General features: G+C 40.2%; 1 protein-coding gene across 3 annotated transcripts in view; it reads right to left on the reverse strand.

Annotated features, from left to right (window-relative positions):
- STX17 (syntaxin 17) overlaps positions 1–14,544 on the reverse strand; it is a 28,842-nt gene extending 14,298 nt beyond the window's left edge. The window contains exons 1-3 of one of the 3 annotated variants that reach the window (XM_010393853.4): positions 14,312–14,544; positions 8,346–8,527; positions 4,361–4,426 (exon numbers count right to left, since the gene is read on the reverse strand). In XM_010393853.4, coding sequence (XP_010392155.2) covers positions 4,361–4,426; positions 8,346–8,527; positions 14,312–14,387 — 324 coding nt within the window. In that variant the 5' untranslated portion in view covers positions 14,388–14,544. Of the gene's footprint in view, positions 1–4,360; positions 4,427–8,345; positions 8,528–13,929; positions 14,051–14,311 lie in introns of those variants that run through there. The other 2 variants (XM_039550194.1, XM_039550195.1) reach the window with 2 other exon arrangements.
- Between the last annotated feature and the right edge of the window lie 12,492 nt (positions 14,545–27,036).

The following is a 27,036-nucleotide window of genomic DNA, read 5'->3' on the forward strand; positions in this document are numbered from 1 at the left end:
AATTTTAATGCCACAGTTTAATTTCTAGGTAGAGCATAAAAGTGTATTGCTCTCATCCCAACTGTATGCACTTTTAAAACCAAGCTTATTTAGCGAGGAAGGTAATACAAAATTCTCTTTTCATTTGTGGGAACCCCTGAGTTTTGAACTCTCCAAATTCAACCCAAAAGACATGGAATTTCTCTTTATAATAATTGCAATTTTGGTCCATTGACTTCCAAAACCAAACAACAATCTTTGTTTCAAATGGCTTTCTCACAAAAACTGTAGGAAAATAAAACTGGTGAAAACCTTGGGAAGTTATCCCTTCAATGCATGATCTGCTGTCCCTATATTATTTCTTCATGAAGAGCTACAACGTCCTACATGCCATACTGCCAGAATTCATTATTCTCTAGCACTTCCTTATGTCTAGCAGAAATCTCCCTGGCCTCAGTTTAAACCAAGTATTTCTAATCCTCTCTGTTCAAAACAGGAAAAAACAAGCCCTATCCTCCTTGCAGCCATTCTCTCCCTGTTTGCAGACAGACAGCACAATGCTGTCAGGTGTTCTTTGGGCAAAATAACTAATTTGTTGATCTTTACAAGAAGTCTTGTTTTCTCAGTTTCTGACTGCATTCACTGGTCTCTCCCTATTCACTTCATGCCTTCCGTAGAAGCGTGGTGCCCAAACTGGTCTGACTATTCTGCCTGGGATCCTACTACTGCTGATCAAAGAGATTGCAGGAGAAACCACACTGACTGCTCTCCCATTTATATATCCTAAGTTATTTGGCTTTTTTTGATCACTACCACACAGTCAGTTCACTTCTACTCTGTGTCCCTCAAGTCTTACAAAATTCTCGGCCTAGGTCAAAGGAACTCTGAGTTTAAGGATCTCTCTACCCTGCAGATGGCCACAGTAATGAGCTGATAACAGAAACAATCTCCTGCAGAAATAAAGTTCTCTGCACTACTCCTCATGCCCTCACAGCATATCTACACCGTATGCCAGAGGTACCTAACCTGAAGATCATTTTAGAGATGTCACAGAAGACCTGAGCCATACAACTGAACTTTGAAGATTTATGCAAAAAAAGAGCTGATCAGAAACAATCTTTTACTTGTAAACCATTTTCAGCTGAACTAGAAACCATAAAAGTGAAAAAAAAAAAAAAAGAAACAGATTAACATTTTTCAAGCAGCTTTCCATGTTAGAGCAATACAGTGGAGAGACCATACCTGCCTAAACGTGTTTTGCACAACAGAGTCTCTTTTCATGGGCTGAATACACACTAAAGCCAGTGTCTCAGTTTTGGAGTCAAAACGTCAGGAAGAAACACTCCGGAGTGTCTCCTCCGCAGGGGAAAGGAGTAAGACCCACCAGTAAGACAAGTGGGTCATAGCAAGTGAGAGTGGAAAAAACCAAACTGTTTATTAACACCCAAACAAAACAGGGTAGAACAGGATTAAAAAAAACCCCTCAAAATACAACAAATTCCTGGAGAGGGAACAGACACCTGGGCTTGGACCAGCCAGGGCCACCTCGCGGGCTCGCCCCCGCAGGCTCCCTGGACCAGCGAAGAGGGAAGGGAGGCACTGAGGCAAGGGGAAGGGAAGGGAAGGGAAAAAAGAACGAGAAAACCCAACAGAGCCTTTTCCCAGCTAGCTGGAACACAAAGGAACCCCAAAAAGCAGCACAGCGCTCCCGGCGCACTCCCTCCCGCGCCCTGCCCAGGCCCTGGAGCCCTTGGGCTGAGCCGTTCAGCCGCCCTGCACTTGGGTCCCGCGGCTCTGGCCCCGCCCCCGGGCCCATCCTAAAGGCACAGCATCCTTGGGCATTGAGCGGACGGGTAAGGAGTAAAGCAGCTTCACAACATCACCCCAGGACAGCCAGACTGTTCATCCACTGCATTTTTCCTTTTTTTTTTTTTTTTTTTTTGGTTTAATGTCTTATTTCCTCTCTAGTAATTGCAGCATTTCCTTTCCTCTCACCACAGGAATGATCAGGGCAGTCCTTAGATGTTACAACAAAATACTGCCATTTCATTGAAATTAGCTTAAACCTTGCAATAATTAACTAATTGTGTGGTACAGTCAGCATGTATGTGGGCAAAGCCTAGAAAACTGCAAATTCATTCAGGCCCTAACATTTTAAGAAGTCCATGGACTGTCCCTAAAAATGAAAATATACAAGAGCACATTCAGAAAAACTAATACATGATATACAAGAGTTATTTTCTCAGTATTTTTGAAGGTGTCTCTTCACACTCTGTGCATAGATTTATCTGTTTTCTTCACTTTCCTTTATAGAAGTTTTTAAAGTGGCACCCAGTCACCCGAAAGCAGAGCAACACATGTACGCTCATCTATACTTCTATTATAATTTTGACCATCATCAAAAGTACAACAGAAGTAATTATTCTGGGTAAACTGAAAATTCAGAAAAATGGCTAATTATGTGCACATGGATTAAATGTAGAATGGCTGTGCATATATTTGTCTAAAACCTGTGGCGGATGCCTTGGGTCAATATTGACTTAGGGATTCCTAATGTATTTTTACAACATCTAATTTTGAGAGCAAAGTGTGTGCTTGCAGAGAACATTTGGTATCACAATAATTAATCTGATTTCTTCGCAAACAAACAGATCACAAGTCCATTGGTAAACATTTAAACAGCTTACAGCAAACACATTCTACATGTCATATAATTTATTATCAAGTACTCCAGACTTCTAACTATTTAATTAAAACAAAGAGCCAGTCTGCTCTTCTTTCATGCACCCAGATACTTTTTCTGCTCTCTGGGTATCAGAATGTGAACCACTTTAATGCATCTAGATCTGTACCCAGAGCTAGAAGCAATAAGCATTAAATAAAATGTAAGAAAATTTATTTTGACAGAGAGTGAAAACAGCAATCTTTAGATTCCAGACAAATATAAATGTTTCTAGAGACATATAAACAGTTTTCTTATTAAAGCACTTAAAATATCTAAAAAGAACATCTTCAACTTTTTTTTCTCTAATTATTGATAGATTTTTGTCTTGCTAAAGAAATTATACTGATAATTTAAAGTTACAAGAGAAGCTTTTCCCACAACTCAGATGTGAAAACAGATTAGAGAACAGACATAAGAAAACACAGGCTTACTACACCATACCTGTTAAAAGGCCATTGTTTTAATAGAATTTCCACCTTAGGAAGACTCTTTGAATATGAAGAATAAACTTGTATTCAAATTTCAAAAGTACTTGGTGGAAAATCAAAATAAACACTCAAATCTCCAATTAGCAGAAAAATCAACAGGATTTCACATGTAACTTCATATCATCTACACTAAATAGAAAGCTCATTAACACCTTCCATTCCTCAAAAAAGATACATATCTCCAGCTCTCCCTACCATCTAATTCCATTGTTCAATCAGGATTAAGTTCTTCTTTCTGAGGCGAGCCGCTTTTGTGTTTTTGTCATTTTTAGTCTGGTCTAATTTCCCACAAGTGTCAGTAAGACACTGAAACAAAGATGGGAATTTACAGCATTAGAACTGCTGCGAGATGCATTGGTTTAGGACTGTGACACCTGTGCAGGCAAATCCTGGTTGTCTACAGGCAGTGTAGGTCACTTACAGTAGCAAAGACAGGTCCCACCTCTGAACAACATTTATGAAACGAACACAAGATGCCTCTCCTGGCGAACACACGTCTGTCCCCAGAATACTGGCAGTGCAGCTGTTCCAGCCACTAGATGCTGTACCTGCCTCAGCAAACTTAGTGCTGCAGATCTGGTCACTGTGTTCTTCTGTACTGATAATGTTCTTTGGCTGTGTGCGATTTAGCTGATGTCTGGCTGAGCTTCTTGCATCATTTTCATCAAGACATAGGTATTTTTAGAAACAGTGTAAGATTCCCAGTGTGCTGAGTTATGGATGACTATGCATGAAGTCACTGAGATGATGCCCGTGTTGACAAATGTGCCGGTATTTCCTCCCTTGACAATATCGTGCACGTAACAACAGATGTGATCACCAAACTAGTAGTCCAGATGTTCTCTATGTCTGAAATCATGCTTTAAAATTAGCAGTATCCCTTATTGCAATAGCTGTCTTCTAATTTAACAATGTAAGAGGATAGTTTGCAAAAGATCACAGTCTCCAAACTTTTGCTTCTTCAAGAACATAGAAACATTTCTGACTGTATTTGCCTCATAGGACACAATCAGGAAATTCCTACCTTTCAGATGAAGTAAAGCAAAACTGTGTGCTTGTCAAACCCACCTGTCAAATATATGTCTCTCTGAAGGTCCATCCCTGAGGTAACCAGAACTACGTATGTAATTTAACCCCATCAGTAGCACAGCCATTTTCATATCCTTACCTGAACTGTTCGGCCTGCATTGATGTGCTCTTCGTGCAATCTGTCCCAGAGCCTGCATCTCTGATACTAAAACAGAGGAAAACGACTCCTTAGAATTGCTATTTTTACCAACTGGCTATGCAGAAAAAAAGCCACCTTTGGTAAATGATCACTAGTTTTCCAAAACTGACAGTAAAGAAGTCCAGTCATAAACAATTCCACTGCAAAATTAGAGAGGTAAATAGCAATGTATTTTGTGAAAAATTTTGTACAGTATATTTTACTGAAGTACAGACAACCAGGGTTTCAGCATCAGTTTTTAACATCCAAGTGATATTGCATCCTGACACTGCTGTGGCATAATTCACTTGGCAGTAGAACAAGTGGCAGAAGAAGGAGAAAAGAATGGAATTGTGAATAAGCAGTACTGGTCATATAGGACAATGAGGTATCTGGTACTATTGACACAGAAAATGGCATTCATTACACAATGCTACTGTCTACATTTACACTCAACATTTCTACATAGCTACAAACACAGCTACAAGAGCCAACAGGCCAGATCTGGCACCTTCATGAGGCCCCACTAACTTCAGTGGGCAACTATTCATACAGTACTGCCCACAGACCAGACTATTACATTAGCAGAGAGCAAGTTTGGCAAAAGAACTGCCTATTATCACATATCAACCTTTTCATCATTAAAATAAATCGGTCTCTCCTATAGGCAGTTGACACAAATAATGTAGAGACTTTAGCATAAAAAGGATAGTAAAATAATAGAAGTAGAAGCAGTGATTCCTGGAATGTGTGCTATCAAAGAATGCATTTACAATATTAGACAATACTAGAATATTTTTTTAATTGTTTAGATAACAAGGTAAAATATTTACCATGATTTGTAAGGTATTTTAATGTAAAGTTTAATTCCTCAATTTCTTAATATGCTTTGCTACCAATAAAAACCTTTCTTCACAGCCTCTATCTTTCCATAATTATTTTCATAATTTTAGATGCCACAGCAATAAAGATCACAAGTTACTCAGCTTCCTAAAATACAATGAGAAATCTGAAGTTACTGCTTATTTTCAGAGCAAAAAGTTCTTTCATGTTAGGACTTTGTAGTTCTATAGAAGATAAGAGGTTTAGTGTTCAACAAAGTTAGATTAACATCATTCCTCTATAAACAGAATAACAACAACCTCTGAATAAATTGCTATGCCATTAAAATTGCTGCCAATGTTCTTTAAAAAAAAAAAAAGGTCAAGAAGTCCTGTATCAACAGTAGATCTTCCAATTTAGTCATCCCTGAAAGAGTACTGAAAAAGGGATTTCTCAGGGGTTTAGGGAAAAACCACCTATTTAATTTCAACTGACTGTAATACACTGTCCAAATAACTAATGATAAAAAATCCTGTGACAAAAAATTTCTCAGGAAACTTTGACTGCTCTTCATAATTTCTACTAGAAATTCTCAGCACATTCATCAGCTTTACATATTTAGAGGTTTTATTACTTTGCTTCAAAATTCCAAATATGCTAGTGACGAGCCCAAAGAATCCAATGACTTAGCACACCCAGAGCAATGACATGTGGTCAGAGAATTCCTCCTTGTTGACTTCTCTTTGTCATGCATACACAAAGTAGGCCACTCTCCTGGACAATGTTCACCCTGGGGGCCTCAAGGATAGGAAAGCTTGAGAAGAGATAGTATTGACATTATTTATTGTGGAAGCTGGGGCTGTTCAGCCTGGAGAAGAGGAGGTTGCACTGACACCTCATTGCAACCTTCCAGTATCTGAAGGGGGCCTACCAGGAAAACAGAGAGGGACTCTTCATCAGGATTTGTAGTGATAGGACAAGGAGCAAGGGGTACAAATTGAAAGATGGGAAATTTAGGTTACAGATTAGGAAGAAATTCTTTATTGTGAGGGTGGTGAGACACTGGAACAGGTTGCCCAGGGAGGCAGTGGATGCCCCATCCCTGGCAGTATTCAAAGCCAGTTTGGATAAGGCCTTGAGCCTGCTGGAAGGCGCTCCTGCCCATGGGAGGGGGTTTGGGACTAGATGATCTCTAAGGTTCATTCCAACCCCTTAACATTCTACGAACAAATGCATGTAAAATTAAGGGAGGTCCATGAAGTAAAAACATCTATGGAATCCTAACCTGTTATATCAGGTCCACAGGAGAGCCACAAAAATGGTCCAAGGGCTCAACAGCTCTCCTGTGAAGAAAGGCTGAGAAAGTTGGGATTGTTGAGCTTGGAGAAGAGTAGGCTCTTGAGAGACCCTACTGCAGCCTTTCCATAAATAAAGAGGGCTTAGGAGAAAGACGAAGACTTTTTACTAAAGCCTGCAGTGGCAGCATAAGGGGCAATGCTTTTAAACATTTAGAGGAGAAGTTGAGATTGGTCGTAAGAAATTTTTTTTATAATGAGGGTGGTGTGGCACTAGAACAGGCTGTCCAGAGAAGTTCTGGATGCCCCAGCCCGGGAAGTGTTCAAGCCTAGGTTGGGTGGGGCTTTGAGCAACCTGATGTAATGGAATGTGTTCCCACCCCATGGCAGGCGGGTTGGACTAGATGATCTTTAAAGCTTCTCTTCCAACCCAAATCACTCTATAGTTCCATATTTCTGTGGTATTAAATCATAATTGTGCTATAGCCAGATAGTTTGTAGTCCACAACAGAAATATAAAACATTAGGTTACCTTAAACACTCAATCTTTTTTGCTCCAAGTCCATTCTCTAGAGAGCTCTCTTTAGAAAGAAACTTTGATACTTTTGCTTTGGATCCCTTCCATCTCTCCTTGAAAGCAGCCAGTGGACATGAAGAGAACTCAAGAGTTTGTCATAATATCTCCTGCTAAAAGCTCTTCAATAAATGTCTTATTCAAACATCTACACTCAGATAAGACTGCAGTAAGACCCAGATACCTTCATTTCTCATTTTGTGTCACCTTTACGGATCTTCCCATCACAACAATGATCCCCAGCCAAAGGCAAAAAGTGTTTCACACAACATCCTTTGGCACTTTGAAAGGATTGTTGCATATCACCAACAAAGCCTAGGGCAGTAAGCCAAACAAAATCTCCACCTTCCTGTACTACCAAGTCAATTGCTGTTATCTAATAAAGACTTACAGACAGCTGTAACTCTTTTGGATACACATGCATTTTATTCCCTCTTGGAGTGAAAGGCCATCCAATCCATGGAATGTGCTTTAGAAAACAAGAATTTTCATGGAGAAAACATGGAAAGAAAGAAAAAGCACAGAGAACTCATTTCCTAAGGATATAGCTTTTAAGTTTTCCAAAACTGTCATACAGAAAGTTGGACTCTCAAACAGTTGAGAAGCAATGATGATGAATTGATGGTAGCCACTTCCTCTGAAAAGGTGTATTCAAGGTCAAATTTCATTATATATTGATTTTATAGTTTCTTCAAACAGTGATTTAGGAGATTAATTGTTTGGACTATCTCTGGAACCTAAGGTTTAAATCAATATTCATGAAATAGGTTAGAGATATTGGCTTCATCATAAGTAAATAATGTTGCTCCTCTAAGCAATTGGACATAATTAGTGATTTTTGTTTAAAAGTAGCCTGTAAAATAAACAGGATCAGATTCTATAAAATTATCCTTTTACCTCTAGGGATGTTTGGCTTACATGGCTGAAAGTTAATTTTAGAGAAAATATTTAAGAGAAAATCATGACAGCTCACAAAAGTACTGTAACACATTCATTATAGCTAAAATGCATGTAAAAGATACAAAATGCAAATTATCATGCAAGTATTTCAACCAAACTATTGCTAACAATGTTTACTACAAATGTAAAGGCCTTTGTGCACACAATTACACGACAATATAGAACATTCGTCTTTAGCCAAATTTGAATTAAAGCACTTTGTCATCAACTTCTCATCAAAAACTCTACATAATCTTTCAGTGTGACTGCTTCTATAGTGTAAAAAGAACTACATTAGTAAAAAGTGAACACTAACCTTCTCAATATTTATTTGGTGTTTTCTTAACCTTTCCAAATCTGTTGGAATTGCCACTTTAATGAATTTCTGAATTGCAGGTTCAATTCGGCGGAGTTTAACTTTTTCTTCATCTTCAGACATCCTAAAAGCAGCTTTCAAGTCAACAGTTGCCCAATATACCTTCACCAAGGTAAAAACCCCTAAAAACAAAGGAAAATTCAACAAGAAGGAGTAAACTTGAATCACTTTTTAAAGAAATCAAAATAAAATAAATCAGTCTTTCTAATGATCACACATCCCCCAAAACCACAATTAAGCAGTATTAATACTTAATATCTGGATATTTGCATTTAATTGTATTATCTCTATTTATTTGCAGGCTTTGGGGATCATTTTTCATAAAACTTAACACTAACAAGAAAAAAACCAGCAAAGTAATTAAGGCAGAGGCAAACATGCTTTGCAGCATAATGATACATGAAAAGATTTGAAAAAAACTTCCAATTAGATGCTTCGATTGATCAGAGTTCATGTTTTGCCAATTCACATTCAGAATCATCTTAAAAATTGTAAATCATGTCCTGAAAAGACACCAGAATAAAATTAATTTTGGAATTCCATTTCCTGGAAGTGTTAAGAGTTCCTGAATCAAGATTTGCACTCCAAATTGTGTATGCCCCCTACTGAAAATGACTAAGGCATCACCTAGCAAGGGGTATAAAAAGGCTGCTGAAGTATTTGCAGGACCAGTGGGTACATAAAGAGCCTGAATTCTGTTCCCTGCATAGCATAAAACATAATTTTTGAGTTTCACTTCTCTAAAAGAGAGATGTGTAGTATTGTATGTAATAGCATTTATCTACAGAGCATAGGAGTAACCTAAATAAATTCCATTATGCTGAATGCACACAAGGGGAAAGAAGACACCTATGAGAAAGTTTTGTCACAAGTGTCAGTAAAAAGATATTTGCTAACTTGGTTATATGGAAGTACCTGAACTACATCAGCAACTGTATCAGCAAGCTTTCCCTGATTTTCCTCTCTCAGTAACTACACTGATTTAAAGTAATTAACCCAGCATAATCCTCCTGGTACAGGTGAGGCACAGCAGAATGTAACAGCTTAAAAAACATTCCTGTTTTTCCCACAGTCAAACATATTATCAACAGTGAAACTAGACATTACTTTTCTCACATCTACCTATGGTGTGAAAATGCAGAGGGAGGGTGTTGATGTTTTTCTGAGACCTGTGATTCCTTCAGGCAGAGAGAACATGAGGGCAGACACCAGTTGATGGCACTGGGTCTTTGAACGGCTCAGTGTTCAGCCCCAGGCCTCTCATGCAGGCTGCAGAGAGCACACATACAAACCTGCTCCAAACTCAAAGGAGTCAAGTGTGGAAGCATCTTCCAGCAAGAAAGGGAGAGCACTTCTGGTATAAGGAGGAAGACAGTTGCAAATAAAACAATGCTGCATTTTTCGGAAGAACGGAATGCTAACAGAAGACTCTCCTCCTGTATCTATCCCACCCAACAAAGAAACTGAAAACTATGGAAAACTGAATGTTTACTCAGAGTAGATCAAGTTAGGGGAAGTCAATCTTTAATGTTTCAATGACACATCTTTTTTTTTTTCCAGAACCTCAAAGGAAATTATTTCATCAACTGACTTTGCAGTCTTTGCTAAATTATCCCCACTCCAAATTATAACATACTACCAAGCAGTCTTACAAATCCCCTCCTAACCTAAGGCATTTAATATTAACAGTCCTTCAAACAAACCTTCAAATAAACATGCAGTGGGAAGGTGACTTCACATTTTTCAGGTTGCAAAAAGAACTTTAATCCTTTTATACTGATTTACTCTTTTGATCATTCTAAAAACAGCAGTTTAAATGCAAGATGGTAAAAAATACATTCTATTATACCTTGGTCACTACAGTCCGTAACTTTGGAAAGAGGCACTCATATATCACAGCTGACCTCTATTCAGAGTCTAGAACTGATTTTTTTTTTATAATGTCCAGAAGATAAAAAGCATCATACTCCAAACTGCAGTACTTCCTCTTCAAATACACATTTAATTTTGTGACAGATTATACACTAATCCATGAGTTTATGAGCTAGAAGTAATTAAAAATTGGTTCTTTAAAGATGTTTAAAGCCATGTCATGCTTTTCTTTCATACTGAATCATCTTGAAGAAGCGATGACACAAATTCTTCAAACATATAACACAACATGAACTCACAGAAACACACAGCCCATTCTGTCTTAGAAGAAATGCAGCAGAGACTAAGCTAAATTCACCATAACTTTGTCCTTAACCTTTCATGACATCTAGAGATTGATGAGAGCCAAAACCGATAGTTTAGATGATTTACAATCTGGAGCACTGTGAAAAGAGTTAATGTAAACAATGGTCATGTGCCTTGGGTAGATTATCTGAATTTTGAATATTTGGCTGCATGCAGGGCTCTGGGTAGTCATTTTCTTCTCGTTAAGAATTCTCAGACAGTAAAGGAACTTCCATGACAGTGTCTACCAATTTCTTAAAGACACTGCTGCCTAAAATTCACTGTGCAGCAAGTTTGAAAAACTAAGAAAGAAATATAAGAACTCTACATTCTCATCAGGTCTCCTGCTTAATTTTCTCTCAAATAGTATAGTAGCTTCTGCAACAAAAATTCTAAGACATAAATTATCAATGCAGTGTCTTACTTTTTTTTAAGTTCATATAATATTAACATTAAATAAAATAAATTAACATTATGCGTTTCTGCTTGTAGCCGATGCAATTTCAAGGAAACCTTGCATACTTTATTTGACTTGTGTTCTCCTAAGCATAATTTAAACAGTTAATTTCTGAAGTAAGAATGCCTGTTCTTTTAGTAATCACAAAGTAACAGGACAGTTTAGGATGGCAGGATTTTCATGTGCCATCCAGTACAAGCTGAATTAGATGTCATTGCATGGGCCCTTGTCCAGTCAAGTTCTAACACCTCCATGGATGGACACTCCTCACACTCACTAGACTCCTCCTTCAGTGTTTGACTATTGTACAGGTTAAAAACAAACAAAACAAAGACCTTCCTTGTAGCCAAACCAGCTTGTGTCTACTGCTCCTCATCCCACTGTCATGCACCTCCAAGAGCAGCCTAGCTCTACAGCTTCTACCCACAACACTAAGATCTCCCCTTCCTTCACCTTCTCTTAAGGCTGAACAAACCCACCCGTTTCTCCTTGAGTATCACGTGCTCCAGCCCTCTAACCAGCATGTGGTCCACCACAACACACGGATCCTTTTCTGTAAGGCTGCTCTCCATCAAGTCTTCCCAACCTGTTCTAGGTGCAGGGCTTTCTTACTGCCTCTGCTGGAACTTCTGAGGTTTCTATCGGCCCATTTCTCCATCCCCTCAAGATCCCTCTGAGCAGCAGCCCTGTCTGGCCTACAAACCACTCTCCTCAGGCAAGTGAAAACACCGCACTCAACTTCAGCTTCTTAGGAAGGTGATTTTACCTCTGTCCTTGGATCTGAATATCAGTAACTAAAATAACACTAATCCACAAGTGATCAAGACTGAGATGCAGAATAACTTCCAGTCAACTATGTCAATAAAAAAGACATATCCAAAGCATGCTGTAGCAGCACAAGTCACGTAGTTGCAGTCAACCAGAGGTAAAACTCTTCCCATGTAGGGTAACATACTTGTTATTATGAATTTCAGAAAATGCTGCTTACACGCCTCAAATGTTAACATTCATGAACTTTTGTTAAACTGCCTGCTGCTCTCGGTTCAAATGCAGTACAACAACGCACAACAAACCTCAGGAGTTCTGCTTGCCCAGGGAAACACAGTGTAATTCATCGATTTGATTTTAATTCACTCACAACACTTTAGACAACCACTGCCACTAGAAAACGTACTTCCAGCATAAATGCCTTGTTGATAAGGATTGAAAGGTTAAAAAGCTTTTCCCTGTAAATAAAATTAATTAGAATATAAGGACATACAACAGCCTTCTCCCTAAGGTGACCAGAAACATTTCCTAGGGTGGTACTGGCCCCAAAATTGCAGTGACACCATATACACTATTGCTCACTTGGCTGAGGCCTGTAGTTAGTGAGGAACACGCTCCTGTGGTAGGCTACAGCCAAACTGCACTTTGGGACTAAATTACATCTTTTTCCTTCTGTCTGTAAAATAAATCAAAAGAAAATAGCTTTGTTAGGCTGAAATAAGGCATAGTCACCAGCCCCAGTGTGTTTACAAAGTAACATGAAACTGCTTAGTGGGATAAGCAACCACACATTTGGGATCTCCCACAGAATACCCAGAATCAGGAGCTGTACGTGTCAGGCTGTGGTTCTCAGCAGATCTGTGCTCTTGTGGATCACGTGGCAAGACAGACTTGTTCCAGGCAAGGCAAGGGCACATGAGCGCATTTTGAGAGATCAGAGCAGACAACAGGCATTTTGTCCTGGATTTATATGTTTAAGCCAGCTGCAGAAGGGCAGAAAATACCTAATGACTAACACGTGAACACCTTCTGCACACAGCTGAACCGGTGGAGCAAGTCAGCAGTGGGCTGACACCTGCCATAAGAGGCCACAGCAGTTCAACCTGCAATCAGAGCCCTAATACTGAATTCTCAGTATCAATAGAACTACGCCTCCGGTCTCACCCCAGAACCACACAATCAATTAGGTAGGAAAAGACTCTTGAGATCATCAGGTCCAACCTATCAACACCACCCTGTCAACTAGACCATGGCACTAAGTGCCATGGCCAGTCTTTCCTCAAACACCTCCAGGGACAGTGACTCCACCACCTTCCTGCCCAGCCCATTCCAATGTCCAATCAACCTTTTGTGAAGAAATTCTTCCTGATGTCCAACCTAAACCTCCTCTGGTGCAGCTTAAGACCAACAGGTTCCGGAGGCCTACCCTGCCTGTACCATGCCCTGGAAAGACAAGGCGAGTGTGAACAGAGCAGAAGCATAAAAAATAAAAACAGACTTTAAGTCCTACATAAAGGCTTCAAGCAGACTAAACTAGTTCTTTTTTCCTGATAGACTATTTTAAAAGCTTGAGCAATACCAGGCTAAACAATTTGTCACGCTGCATAGAATGAATAAATAAATAAATAAATACAGACAATCCACGCTGGTGTGACAAGTTTTGTCCCGGATCAGCTCCCCACGACCTGACCGCGGACCTCGGGCCCAGCCGCTGCTGGGGGCACCCCCGGCTGGGCACCCTCAGCTCCTCCGCCGGGCAGGGGCGGGAGCGGGACGAGTCCCGCCGCTCGGGGCCAGGCCGGGGGGAGCGGCAGCCGCCGCGGCCTCGCCGAGGGCCCGGAACCGGGAGTCGCGGGGGGAATCCCGGCGCTCGCTCCGCGCTGCGGCTCCTACCGGCCCCGTCCGCAGCGGCCCAGCCCAGGGCCCACCGTGCGCCCGCCAGGCCCCGGCCCGGCCCGGCTCCTTCCCTCTCCTCGCCGGCACGGGGAGCGGGAGCGAAAGCGAAAGCGGAGCCGCCCCGGCCCCGCTGCCCGCTGGTCCCCGCTCCCTTCGACCCCCGCCCGCGGTCCCTCACCCGCTCACCCGCTCACCCCCTCACCATGGGGCGGCCGTGTCACAGGCGCTGACCGCGGCCGGCGGCGGCCCCGGGACGCTGGGCGGGAGCCGGCGCCGGGCTCCCCCTCCGCCGCAGGGAGCGGCCCAGCCCCCGCCCGCCACACGCACACCCCCTCCACCGCCCCCGGGCAATCTTCCACGTTTGTTTTCCTTCGGGAACGACCGGTCGGGGGCGGGAAAGGGACGGAGAGGAGGAGGACAAGCTGTCCTGGCTACGGAGGGGGGGACCGGGAGTCTGGGGATAAGAGCTTATCGGGAGGGAAAAGTTAAATTTATTCTTCTAAAAGAGAGCCAAAGATTCCCGACAAAACTTTAAGAATTTTTTTATAGAATCGTAAAATACTCTTACCTGGAAGGGACCCACAAGGGTCATCGAGTCCAGCTGCTGGCCCTGCACAGAACGATCCCCAAGAGCAGCACACCATGGGAGCCTGTTCCAGTGCCCAACCACCCTCTGGGTGAAGAACCTTTTCCTGATATCCAGCCTAAACCTCTCCTGACGCAACTTCAGGACATTCTACCAGTATGTTTTGCAAATAAATTTGAAAATAAGTGCAACATGTTTGTGCCTGACACACTGACGACTGGATCCTCCCCGACACCACACCCCGTGGCTGGCAGAGGATCTGCTCCCTGAGGCGCGCCCACACCTGTGGGACAGATGGAGCAGAACCTCCGAGGGCAGCCTGGTATCGCTTTTGATCAATTTGTCACCTCTGCATAATAGTGTAAAACTGTCTGGCTACCTGGTAATATCTACAGAGCAACTATGTTACATCAATACTAGACCATTTTTTAACTAAACATTAATAAAACAAAGTTAGGAAAGATTGCCAAAGTAAAAAATATGAATGCACGTTGGTTGTGATGTTCTAAACAAGATTTATGTTATCTGTTTATCTGTTGTTCCATGACTTTTTGGCCAGTTTCAATCTGATTTGGAGGAAGTCATTATGGTCCTGTAAGTTTTGTGGAAATTGCTATGTCACTGAGGAAATAAATGTAAATTTGTTTCCTCAGTGAAGGAATAGTAAGCAAAAAGCTCAGCTCTTACACATTCTTCTTAGCAGCAAACAGTCAGCCAGTCAGTGTGTATATATTAGCCATCCACTTTACTCAGATATAGTTCTAGACTGCTAGATGGGATTTTCAGAGGGCTAATGGAGAAGAAATTTTAGTCATAATTATGCCTATTTAGGGGCTGAAGAATCCAAATCAACAGAATCCCATGGCTCCATTAATTTTGTTGTTCACAGCACAGCTTCTGGAATGGCAATGGAATACTGGGGAATGCCAGGCTACTAAAAAAAAGCTTACATTGGGCATATATTTTAAAAAGGTTAAGGAGGATGACACAGGCTAGCCTAGCATTGATAGTTTGACCCAGATTAGGAACAGAATCATGGAAGTATTGACCTTGGATACAATCATTAAATGCCAATAGTTGAATGCTAGTCAACATATTTTTATGAAAAATATTTGATTAAATGTGTTTGACTTTAAGTCTGGTAGACAAAGGTGGTAATGTTGATGCAATAGCTTCCATCTGATGTAAAGCAGCATGCTATTCTCATAAATACAATGAGGAGTGCAAATTCTATGTAGCTCAAAGAATCATAGAATTACAGAATGGGTCAGGTTGGGAGGGACGGCAGTGGGTCATCTGGTCCAACCTCCCTGCTCAAGCAGGGTTATCCTACAGCATATTGCACAGGATTGCATCCAGATAGTTCTTGAATATTTCCAGTGGGGGAGGTTCCACAACCTTTCTGGGCAACCTGTTCCAGTTCTTGCTCACCAGCACAGAAAATAAGTTCTTTTTCATGTTCAGGTGGAACTTCCTGAGCATCAGTGTCCGCCTGTTTCCTCTTGTCCTGTTGCTTGGCACCACTAAGCGGAGCCCAGCTCCATGCTCTTAACACCTTCCCTTCACATACATGTACAAATTGATGAGGTCCCCTTGCAGTTGTCTCTTTTCAAGGCTGAACAGGCCCAGTTCCCTCAGTCTTTCCTCATAAGTGATAATAAGATCATAGTAAGTGATTCAGGTGACAGTTCTTGAGAGGAGTAATTCTAAGTGAAGATTTGTCATTAGGTTGTCTTGGTGTTATTCTTGGCCTGGTGCTATTAGAAATCGCCTAGACAAAAATACCGAATGACTACTTTGCTCTTATAAATAGAGATAAGAGCAATTCACTTAGATAAACTGCTTTGAATTGCTTTGTAAGCTTGTCTCACTTGCAAAAATACTCCTCTGAAGCCAGTCAAATTGGAGGTCATGCATTCAAGATAAAGCCTTAAGGGCACACCTGGAATCTGAGGGAGAATGACTGGCATGAGACAGTGCTAAAGAGGACCTGGACATAATCAGCTAAACATGAGCTCTCAGAACAAAGCTTTTGATAGCTAATACTCTGAAGAAAACCAGAGGAACATCAAATACAACTGGAATGGGTATTCTCCCTTTTTATAGAACTGATGTAACCATTATCAAAATAATGCACTCAGTTTGAGCATTAACACTTCATACATTAGCATTAACACTTTAAAGGGTCAACAAGAAAGTTAGGAAAGGTGTGGAAGATGTGTATTAACATGAGATATTTTAAAAGTATAATCCAATGCAGGTGAGGAGGTACTTTTGTCATAAGCGTAGCAGTACTTGTCTAAGTAGTACTTAGAGATATTTGAAGAGAAGACGTGTTGGTTTTCAGAAAATTACAAAATTCTGAAAGCAAAACTAGGATAAAAATGAGACTAGAAATATGACATATCTTAGTTTGCTATAGGATCAAATTGTCTGTGAAATTGTTTTGAAACAATGCAAAATTGTCAATTAAAAAAATGGAGATTTTTTTGCAAAGATACCCTGTAGTTCAAGCATAAACAGCAGAATACATTGGTCCAATATGGAGGTGGCACAACCACAGGGTTATACTCAGCCATTCCTTTCCTTAAAATTGATGACTCCAGAAAAAGACCAAGATGTCTACTTGTATAGCAGCAAAAGAAGGAACGGGATCCAGATGTTTCCAAAAGGAAAGATTTTTGTGTGTGTGAGTTCTAACAGGCAACATCTGAAGAACTCCTGGCACATCTCATTGTGAGCATGATGTTCATGCCTGACTATCCAGTTCTGCTACCAATGATAATGTGGTTTTCCAGACAACCCAGCAGTGACTTCAGAGAAGTCCGAATCTCCTCGAGCTAAAGATGACAATGCAAAATGTTATGTCACTCACGTAAAGATCATCAAAGGAACAAGAGTTCCACCTTCAGGTCTGGGAAAATACTACCTCTGATGGCAAAAGATATCTCAGGGAAAAAAAAAAAGTATAGATGAAGTTTGGCTTTCTGAATTACACACAGATTCAGACTTTTATTGCAAGTCAGTGATCAATTCTGAGTGGTCTCTTACATGATGACTGTGTGCATCCCTATATAGTCATCAAGCTGTTCTGTATTATCAGTAAATATGTAGGAGAAAATAATGGAGAGTCCTAGAAAGGCACAGAACTGTTGTACATCTGACTAAGGAAGAGATTGCAGCAGTTTCTTTTTCCACATGAGATCATTCATAGTTTTCAGATACATGGATTCAGAACTAGGACCCAGATGTGCAATTAATTTCACATGCTTAGCTCTATTCCCAGCAATCTTTACTTACACACAGACTCTCAGATAACTCATGCTGGGGATATTTCAGTGAGTGTTGCTCAATAGACACAGAACTTCCAAGATGCTTACATTATGTTCCCAAAGATGTATCTTTTTCCAGTAGAGCGTTTCAAAATTCTGTTGCCTTTTTCAATGTATTATTATTACAGATACACTGATTTCACTGTCAAACGGCTTGTGCTGGCAAGAACCATTCATAAAGTTTCCACTGTGTAATGGAAAACAGCCCTTACTGTGTTACAGAGAACATTGCACTCTCTCACAGTCTTTCAGGAGCACAAGCTTGTTTGAAATGAGATCCCTTTTAACATACGTCCCTGGAAAAAAGTCAAACTCTTTCCATAATTCTTGACTGAGGGGTGTTCTCTGGAATATGTGGCTGCATTTTATAAAACCATACTCTTGATGTAAGCAGAATACTGGGGGTTAATTTGGGGGTCAACTGTTTCCTACTGTTAGCAAAAGTTGTGCTACAGTTTTTGACAGTTGCTAGAATTCTGATCCAAAGTTCTTGCAGTGTACTTTGTGGCAAAACCGTCTCAGATTTGCTTGAGAATCATTTCTATAGTATTACAGAAAGTAGGGCTCTCAAATGGGAGTGAAACAGAAGAGGTTTATCATACATTAACTTATGTGCAGTAGCAGTAATACTGCATAGAGTGTAAAAGTAGGAGAGAAAGAAATAAGGGCAAAGCAGATTCCATTTTGATAGAAGCACTTCCTCACTGGTTGCCCTGGTTATTTGGATCTTTTCCAGCATACTCACAGGTCTCACAGTGTGACCTTGATGCAGGAATAGTTTACAGCACTTGCCACTGATCTACCCCTGCAAGAGTCACACAGGAAAGCCTGTACAGAGAGAATGGTAGGTACAGAGACTGTCTACAACACCTGGTCTGCAGTAGGCTCTCCCTTCTGACAACAGAAGGGTGAAACAAGCATCACTGGCTGGTGGGAGCTCGTGTTGCTGGCACTTAGGGAATGTGCGCCTGCGGCACTTTGCCTGGGGAGCCTTAGATATCCACTGCTGGCATAACCAAGGGAGGTAAAACATTAAAAAAAGTGTTGCTGGGGTTGTGGCCCTACCTGGGAACTTACCCATGACTAGAATTCCATCAAGATCCACATTTTGGGTTTTTTCCCAATATCTTTTTGCTCCCACTCAAGATGATTTCTCCCACTCAGAACTACTGATCAGCTTTCAGCATATGCTGTAGAAATGATTTATGAGATATTCCCAGTTTTGTTTGTCACCTAAGCAGTTTTGCTTCAGAAGAAGGCTGAGCTAACTCAGTTGAAAATCTCTCAGTGGGACTGTCTTTTGTGCACGTTTGTCTCTTGAAATACTGGATTGTATTGGCATCACCTTAAGCTAAATCCCAACAAGTCACTCCAACTAAAAAAAATGGGAGTTTCCATACAAGGCAGTTTTACCAACTAAAGGAAGTTGGTCCATTTCCCTGGGGTTTTTATGACCTTAAAAATTCTCTATCAAATCTTAGTGCCAATCAAAACAATGATAACATTGCCATTAAAATTAGCATGGTGAAGACTTCATTCTTTGTCGAGGTTCCAGTGCTTCCTGAGACCAAAAAAAAAAAAAAAAAAAAAAAAAGACTAACTATATTCAGGGATAAAAAAATAGAAAATGGCAAATCAGCTGAGCAAACATTCATTCATCCAGTTCATCCACCTTATTTACCAGTAAACATTCCTTTTGTAAAACCATTCATTCATGAAGGAAGGATTCAGGATGTCTTCTAATCGCAGAACCAGTGGTGTAATATCATCATCTTATATTCATAATCAATTTATATTACAATATTTTTAAAAGCCATTTTTAATTTTTCTTGTTTAGTTAGGAACGTGCTTCTGATTCTGCTGTTCTTCTAACATGTCCAGATCATGAGCAACTGCCTGTTCAAGAAAACCTTCAGGAAATTACAGAAAAAAATGACAATTTAGAGTATTTATATTCATTTGGGGTCCTTTTTCACTGACTTGATGTTACATATTTGCTTTTAAGATTTCTAGAGTTCTCCTTGCCTTCTCTCTTCCCCCATTATGGGGTAACCAGAAAAACATTGTTTGGCTCTGCCAAAGAAGTTTCTTGTGCTGAGAGGTGAGTAAACAAGGGGGCAGGGAACCTTTCAGTACAGCAGGTTGCTTAGAGCTCCATCCAATATGGTCTTGAACGCTTCCAGGGTTGGGACATCCACAGCTTCTCTGGACAGCCTGTTTGAGTGCCTCACAACCTTCACAGTGAAGAATTTCTTCCTCATATCTAATCGAAATCAACCCTCCTACAGTTATAGGCCATCGAGTTGACATCACATTGATCAGGAATTTACCTGTCTGTACAATGACCTATTAATCACACTGCTGGTTCAAAGGCCTTGTGTGCCACAGAGCCTTGGATTGTCTCCAGCAGTGGCCACAAATGCACAGTGAGGTCAGAGTAAGAATCGGGTAAGCATGCGTGCTAGTTCCTTCTTCTTATTCTACCCCCCTTTGGGGGGGGCTTCCTGAACCAGAATTGGTTTGGATTATCAGTAACTTCAGTGGATCTCTCTTCCAAATACTCAGCCAATCTTCCCTAGAAAGTAAGGCTCTTTTGGGCAGAAAGGTCCTTTGCAAAGATTTTCACAGGTGCTGTCTGTATAAAGAAGCCGATTCTTCTGACAGTTCACTGTTGTCCAACTTCCTCTTGCTACTCTTTGCTCCAATGACCTCATTTCTGCATTGCCTTTTCTTAGTCTCAACCGCTCCTTGTGGTCAATGTTCTCAATAACTTTGATGATCCTCGTCATTTTTGTCTAGGGGTTTTCCATTTCTGATTTTTTTTTTTTTAAATGAGGTGAGGAGACAAGAGCTGCACACAGTATTAATTTTGTGGGCAAATACGTATTTTTACAAGGTTATAATTGTTTTTCCTGTTTTGTTGCCTACTACTCTATTAGCAATTCCTAGCATTTGATATGTCTGTCTTTTTTTTTTAACCATGTCTGAGAAGTTTTACTGCGCGTTTTCATTCTAACCTTAAAGTCTTACTTTGAGTGGTAATGGCCAACAAAATGATTGGCTCCTTACCTTAGGAATGGGCCATACAGTTGCACTGAAAATGATTGAAGGCAACATAATAAATAAAGCAATTGTACAGAGGAATACTTCTACTCACAAGAAAGTCAAGGCGAGTCGGAAGTGAAGAGGAGGAATGGCTGAGGTATAGGTCAATATCTATTGCTAGAAAGTATCTGCCATTTCTAATACATGGTAAGTGATATACAATTTTAAATGTAACTGAAACATTATCTTAGCAAGATAAAAAATATGTAATAAAGTACTCTTTTTCAAATGAGAAACTTCTTTGGTCCTGTGCTGCTTTGGTTATTTCTGTCTTACACATTTTCCAGAATTATCAAGTTCTTTGCAACTAAGGAACCCCTCATGACCTGGATCTTTACAGTGATGCTTGCTGGTATTATCTTGAAAAGTTTAAGTTGCTTCTAGCGGAAGTCAGACCCTTTTCTCTGAAAGACACAAAATGAGAAGGTAGTCACTTATAATTACTCCTTCCCTGTCTTCTGCTTCCTCGTAGGTCACAGATGTATCTAAGCCATGAAGGGGGATGCTGGCATAAGACAAATGGCTTAAGTTCACATTTCAGACTTATTTCTTTCTTCCCTGATAGAAATTTTTAGTGCAGAGGTGCTCATCAGCACTTCTTGAAAAAGAAAATTGATGATCTAGCATCAAAGAGGCAAAGCTGAAGGGTATCAACTCCTTTGTCAAGTCAGGTACACCTTTTCATTACCTCACAGGCAGTGCCATATATGCACTAGAACTGTGAAGTGCTCAACTTCTGTAACAGTAGAGAGTGGAGATGCTGCATAAACAGATATGCAAAGAGACTTGATTCCATAGTAAGAATTCTTTTTATAAATAATGTTTGAGTCTTATTCTATTTTCCTTTAGGATGGCAGTAACACTATGAAGTCCTGAAGTTCAGTCTTGTAGAGATAAAACTACTTTGAGGTTTTGTCTCAGAGAAAGAAAGCCTCTGAAGCCTATTTTACTTTAAAAAGTAGTTGAAGATTTTGTTTTCTTGATAAGTACTTTGGGATACATGTTCAGCTAGCTATGAGGAGAATTAGCAGTGCAAGTCCCGTCACTGCTAAAGCTACTACTAATTCCCTGCACATCATACCGAATATTTACATCTTTGTTTAGTATTTAGATGAGCAATGATAATATTGCTTTCTCCTTGTTGCAGTTTTCTGTAATACTAAAAAGGAAAACATAAACATATGATAAAGACCATTTTTAAAGATATTTAATTGTATTTAAAAGATAGTATAATTACAGTTTGAATTAAACCCTAAATTGTGACTAAAATGGCTTCATTTCATATCTTGGAAATAGTAGATTGGATCAAAGTTCTGTGGGCACTGTGAAGATTATTTCTTTGTGTGCAAAAGCTCTGAGTTTCAGAGAAGCTTAAGAGGGGCATTAGCTTAATTCTTGGGTGGTACAGAGAGTGAATTATATTAGCAGTTTTATATCTGGTGGCAAATACTGTCTGCAGGATGGACTTCAATCATTTATGAATGGCTGTCTTCTACATCAGCTGCAGGCAGGTAAAACACTGGGAAAACAAAAGAACTCCAATTGTTGCGTGACTGTGTTGGCAGTATTGCACATTGATTGCACAGTTTGAGGAACATGATTGGATCTTGTTTTCAGTCTATCATCTGACTGCTTCCTGCTGAGGGTCATCTCTGAGCCGGACAGCAGTCCCAAAGTGAACAGGATGGAGGTGATGAACACAAAAGCTTTTATGAGCCCCAGGCCTCAAAATAAACCATGACAACACTTCTTTGGAGCCAAGTGCTAGTTCTCTTTCTTTTGCAGGTAGTTTCTTGGGTTTTTTAGTTGGTCCTCTCAATTGTAATTTTTAATATGACTGTGATTATCTTAGGGGTTTATTGTGAGTTTTACTGCTCCACTGCTATACTTATTACTGACTTGTCCAGTCTCTTGCTATGTCTAGAACAGAACTATGGCTTAACAGAAATAGTTGTCATCATTTTCCCAAGCAATACACCAAAAATTTGGAGGGAGAGAGGATCCAGCACCTCAGGAGATCATCACTGTTATTCTTCTTGATTTCTCTTGTGAAAAATTATCAGGTTCCCTTCACTAGTCCCCTTCACTCCTCAACATCAATCCTTGGAAGCAATTGAGGAACCTGCCAATACTTTCACTTCTAGTATTGGAAAATTTAGAGGTAAGGTCAGGACAAACTTGATGTGGAGGGTGTCTAGGTATGGGGGCTGATAAGAAGCAGGCCAGAAGTGATGCAGTTCCAGAATGAGAGCAGAAGACACCTGATCTGTGTGGCAAAAGGACTACAGTGAAGGTAGGAATTAGTTCAGATTCAATTTGTTTGTCTGGGAAGTCTAGAAGATATGTGGGAGGAAAGTAGTTCAAGAACCAAGATAGAGTGAGTATTAAAATTTTACACTGATGAATTTTTAATCTAATGCTGTGTGGGTTAAACTTGGTTTGGGATTGTCAAATTAGAGTTTGGCCCTCCTAAAGATAATTCTTAGCTCTTTAGTGAATCAGATGGAAGTTTGCCAGAAATTTAAAAGTTCCTTGTGATTCTCAGGACTGTTTCAGAGCTGATCACTAAAGAAATGTCCTGCGACTAGTTGAACCTCAGTCCTAGTGTTCAGGTTAATGGACTCACAGCAGAACTTGATGTTCAGATGCAATAAACAAGATTCCTGTAGACTGCTTTAGGCTCCAATTATTCTGTAAGATTTATGCTAACACATACATTTCTGCCATTTCAGGAATACCTTCAAAATATATTTCAGGAGAACAAAAGACATTTGTCTTTCATTAATTCCCTCACTGTAACCCTCTGTCCTCTATGACTTTCTTTCCAGGATTGCAAGGAGCATTAAAAGGTGTCCCACCAATTGACGTTCTTCATGCAGTACCCAGCTCTCTACCAGTGGTGTGTCCTAGGAAAAAGGCTGCATGCAAACACAAGTGGAGGAGCAGTGAAATGACTTGTATTTCCTGTGGAAGTCTGTCTTCGCAGGTAGTTCTGCAAAGAAAGAACATAAGTGGGATGGTAGTTTGGCTCTGCATCCTTTGGATAAGGAAGGAGGTTTTCAGGGAGCGGTAGGATGAGGTTGCTGATTGGAATGCTGGGATCTGCCATCTTCCAGCCTACACCCTACATGTGTTTCTTGTTATTAATAGCCTTGTTCTTTACATTGCCACCCTCAGAGTACTCTGCCACTAGTCTTTTCTCTCTGTCCTTCTTGTTCCTTCTCCAGCTCTGGTACCCTATGTATGACTCATCCCAAAGCTTTTCCCTCTTTTCCACTGTCCCAATGCCCTGGGTCTATACTGCACTACAGCAGCTCTAGAAGCACTACAGCATTCTAAAAGCATTCATAACAATACATAACAAGGACAGCACTGTAAGGATAGGGAGAGGTGTCAAAGATACACTTTCACCACCATTCTTATCAGGGTGTAGTCTTCAGTAGTTTTATTCTATACACGCAGTTGTTGAAGCAACTTCCAAAGACCAGGCAAGCTGCAAGATACAGTAACATTTTGGAAGAAAATGGTATGAAAAGTTAAATTTTTATTGACAAACGTTAGATTGATGTAATTATAGAAAAGTATTTATTTTATTTGTTTTGTTCTTTTATGAGTTTGTACATTATAAAACATACTGGAAACAATAGAAAGTCAAACTATATAAAACTGTTTGACTCTTTAACAATATATAATTTCATTAGCATAAGGCGTGAAGAATGCAGATGTTATGCTTTAAAACTCATATTTTTCAATTTAAATTTCTCATATAATGGTCACATTTTATCACAGTAAGGGTGGGTCTTGCCATTGATTTCAGTCATCAGTATTTGACTCATTTAAGAATAAAAAATATCCTATTTCAGTGTTGACATATTGGAACTCAAGCAAAATATCTTATCATGATTATAAGGCATAGATGTGTACGTTAGAATTTGAGTTGGGTTTTTTCTGCTTCGCACTGCAGGTGGGCACTTGTTCTTGTAGTGTTTCTTCCCTAGATTGATGTCCAGTCTTTCAGCAACCCTTCAACAGACATTTTCTGCTAAGGCAGAGTGTTATTTGTCACTAAGTGCATGTGGCTACAAACTGAATCATCAAATCAGGACTTAAAAAAGCAAGAGAGAGAGAGAAAAAATAAAGGTGATTGCTCTGTATGAGACAATTAACCCTGGGACCTTTACAAAATGGGGAAATGGTAATTCCTAGTAGATGAGTTGGATATTCATGGACACAAGCAGATTAGCTGCTGTTACAAATAGTGCCAAATGGAGAGGTTTTGTAGTTTTTCACTGCCTGCTACTTCATTTAATCATTTGCAGCAATGAGGAGTGACAGTAAAGGCACATACAGGAAAATCAATGTGATTATATATATATGTATGTATTGCACAACACCCTGAATACACCAGAGGTTATACACCATCTACTGCTACACTTCTGTCTTTTAAGAGAAAATGGAAGCAGAGTTTGAATAAAAAGAACAGTGGGAATCAATCAATTTCCTGCCAATGTGCAGACATCTCTACTGACAGTCTTTAGCAAAATTGCAATATGTTTTCTAAGATCTGTGTTTGGCAGGGATGGCTGATGAATCCTCAGGTAGTATGCTGATTTTTTATATCTTCTTTTTTGTTGTTGTTTTTCTCTGACATAGGCATTGTTGCTACAGTCTGTGACCCATCTCCATCTTAGCTACACCGAGGGTTATCAGAGACTGGGCAGTTGTTGGAAACACTGACTGAAGGGTGACTTGTGTGCATAGAAAGAAGGGGAATTTTATCACCTAATACTGAAATTGCCCTGACATGCCTTGTGTGTAGAATTTTTACTGCAGATTTCCGGGCTGCAAGCCTAAATAGCACAGCCCAGATGTTCAGCTCTGAGGGGGAGTTTTGATGACAAACTGAGTGTGCAAGGTGAGGGAGAACTATAGAGCCAAAACATGATCAGCCAGACAAAAGCAAGAGGCTGAGGCCATTGGGATTACCAAGGGAAAGAAGAAAAGAGTGAACCAGATTTCTGGATGTAAGTCTGGTTGTATTATAATCCCCATCATCCCAGGCTGTAAGGTAACACACTCAGGGCATTTTTGGGGTCAAAAAATGCTCCAATTTTCAAAAAAAGCAGATTTTTTTAAAAAAGCAGATGCTTAGGAAAGAGAGGCCAAGTGAGAGGTGCAGCAGGGATGTGGGTGGCCCTGGTGCAGCAGGACAGGTGAAGGCAGGTTCCCTGAGGTGCAGGACCTCAGGGCTGTGCCACCTGAATTCCAGCAGCAGAGCAGGGTTCATCTTCAGCCTTTGCTTCGATGAAGGCATTGGTATGGCTTTCACTTTTTCCTGTTTGTCCTGAAACTTGGAAAGGGTTTTCTTCTTTAAAACCTTCACTTTTCCATTGTATTTTGTTGAGCCCACCCAGTGGGGTCTGAGGGACAAATCATAAGATTTGTTTGCCTAGAAAACTAGGCCAGAGGGGGCATTAAATAATATTATAGCTGTCCATGGCACAGATGGCTGAAGTAGAACAATTTGAAGAAAAAAAGGTGTTCTTTGGTTTAAACAAGATGGATTCCTGTGGCAAAAAAGCACACTTTCATGTAATTGTGGACTAAATCGTGTTTATACAGGAATGGGGAGAAAAAAGTTTCTTCAGGCACAGAAGATTCTTCTTCACTCTTATTTCCTAACTTCTAAATGCTTGACTACAGCTACATAACTTTTTCAACAATTTTTTTCTGAGTGTGTGAAATACATGTATAGAGTACAGCAACTGTTCAAGTGTGAATTTATTTTTAAATAGAATTGACTCCTTGTATTAATATAGGTGCTATGGAAGTAGAAACATTTCTATATTATCACCATCTATCTTTTGAGAAAGAGAGAGATATTTTTACCTTGGCAATTCTGGTAGCAAGGTGGAGGCAGTTTTACAATAATCTGAATATATTTAAGGTGTGCAGTTCATTTTGGTACCTAATGAATAACTGTGTGCCCGAGTGGGTGGATGGAAAATAAGAAGATTTTGGATTAGATAGAGAAGGTGAGACATGTTACATTTATGCACGTAACGTAGACATTTCAGTACATTTGATAAAGTCACTGCTAAATACCATTTTTGATGCATGTGATGGCAATCAGTTTCCTTTGAAAACTGTGATTTGGGGGCGTGGGGGGGGGGAGTAAAATGTCTGCACCTTTTCAAAACGAACGCAAGTGTTTCATTTAATTAAAGCAGCAATCACATTATTTTGCAGTCAGATTTCTCCTATGGCCCC

The sequence above is a fragment of the Corvus cornix genome, chromosome 2 (assembly GCF_000738735.6).
Source record: "Corvus cornix cornix isolate S_Up_H32 chromosome 2, ASM73873v5, whole genome shotgun sequence".
NCBI lineage: Eukaryota > Metazoa > Chordata > Aves > Passeriformes > Corvidae > Corvus > Corvus cornix.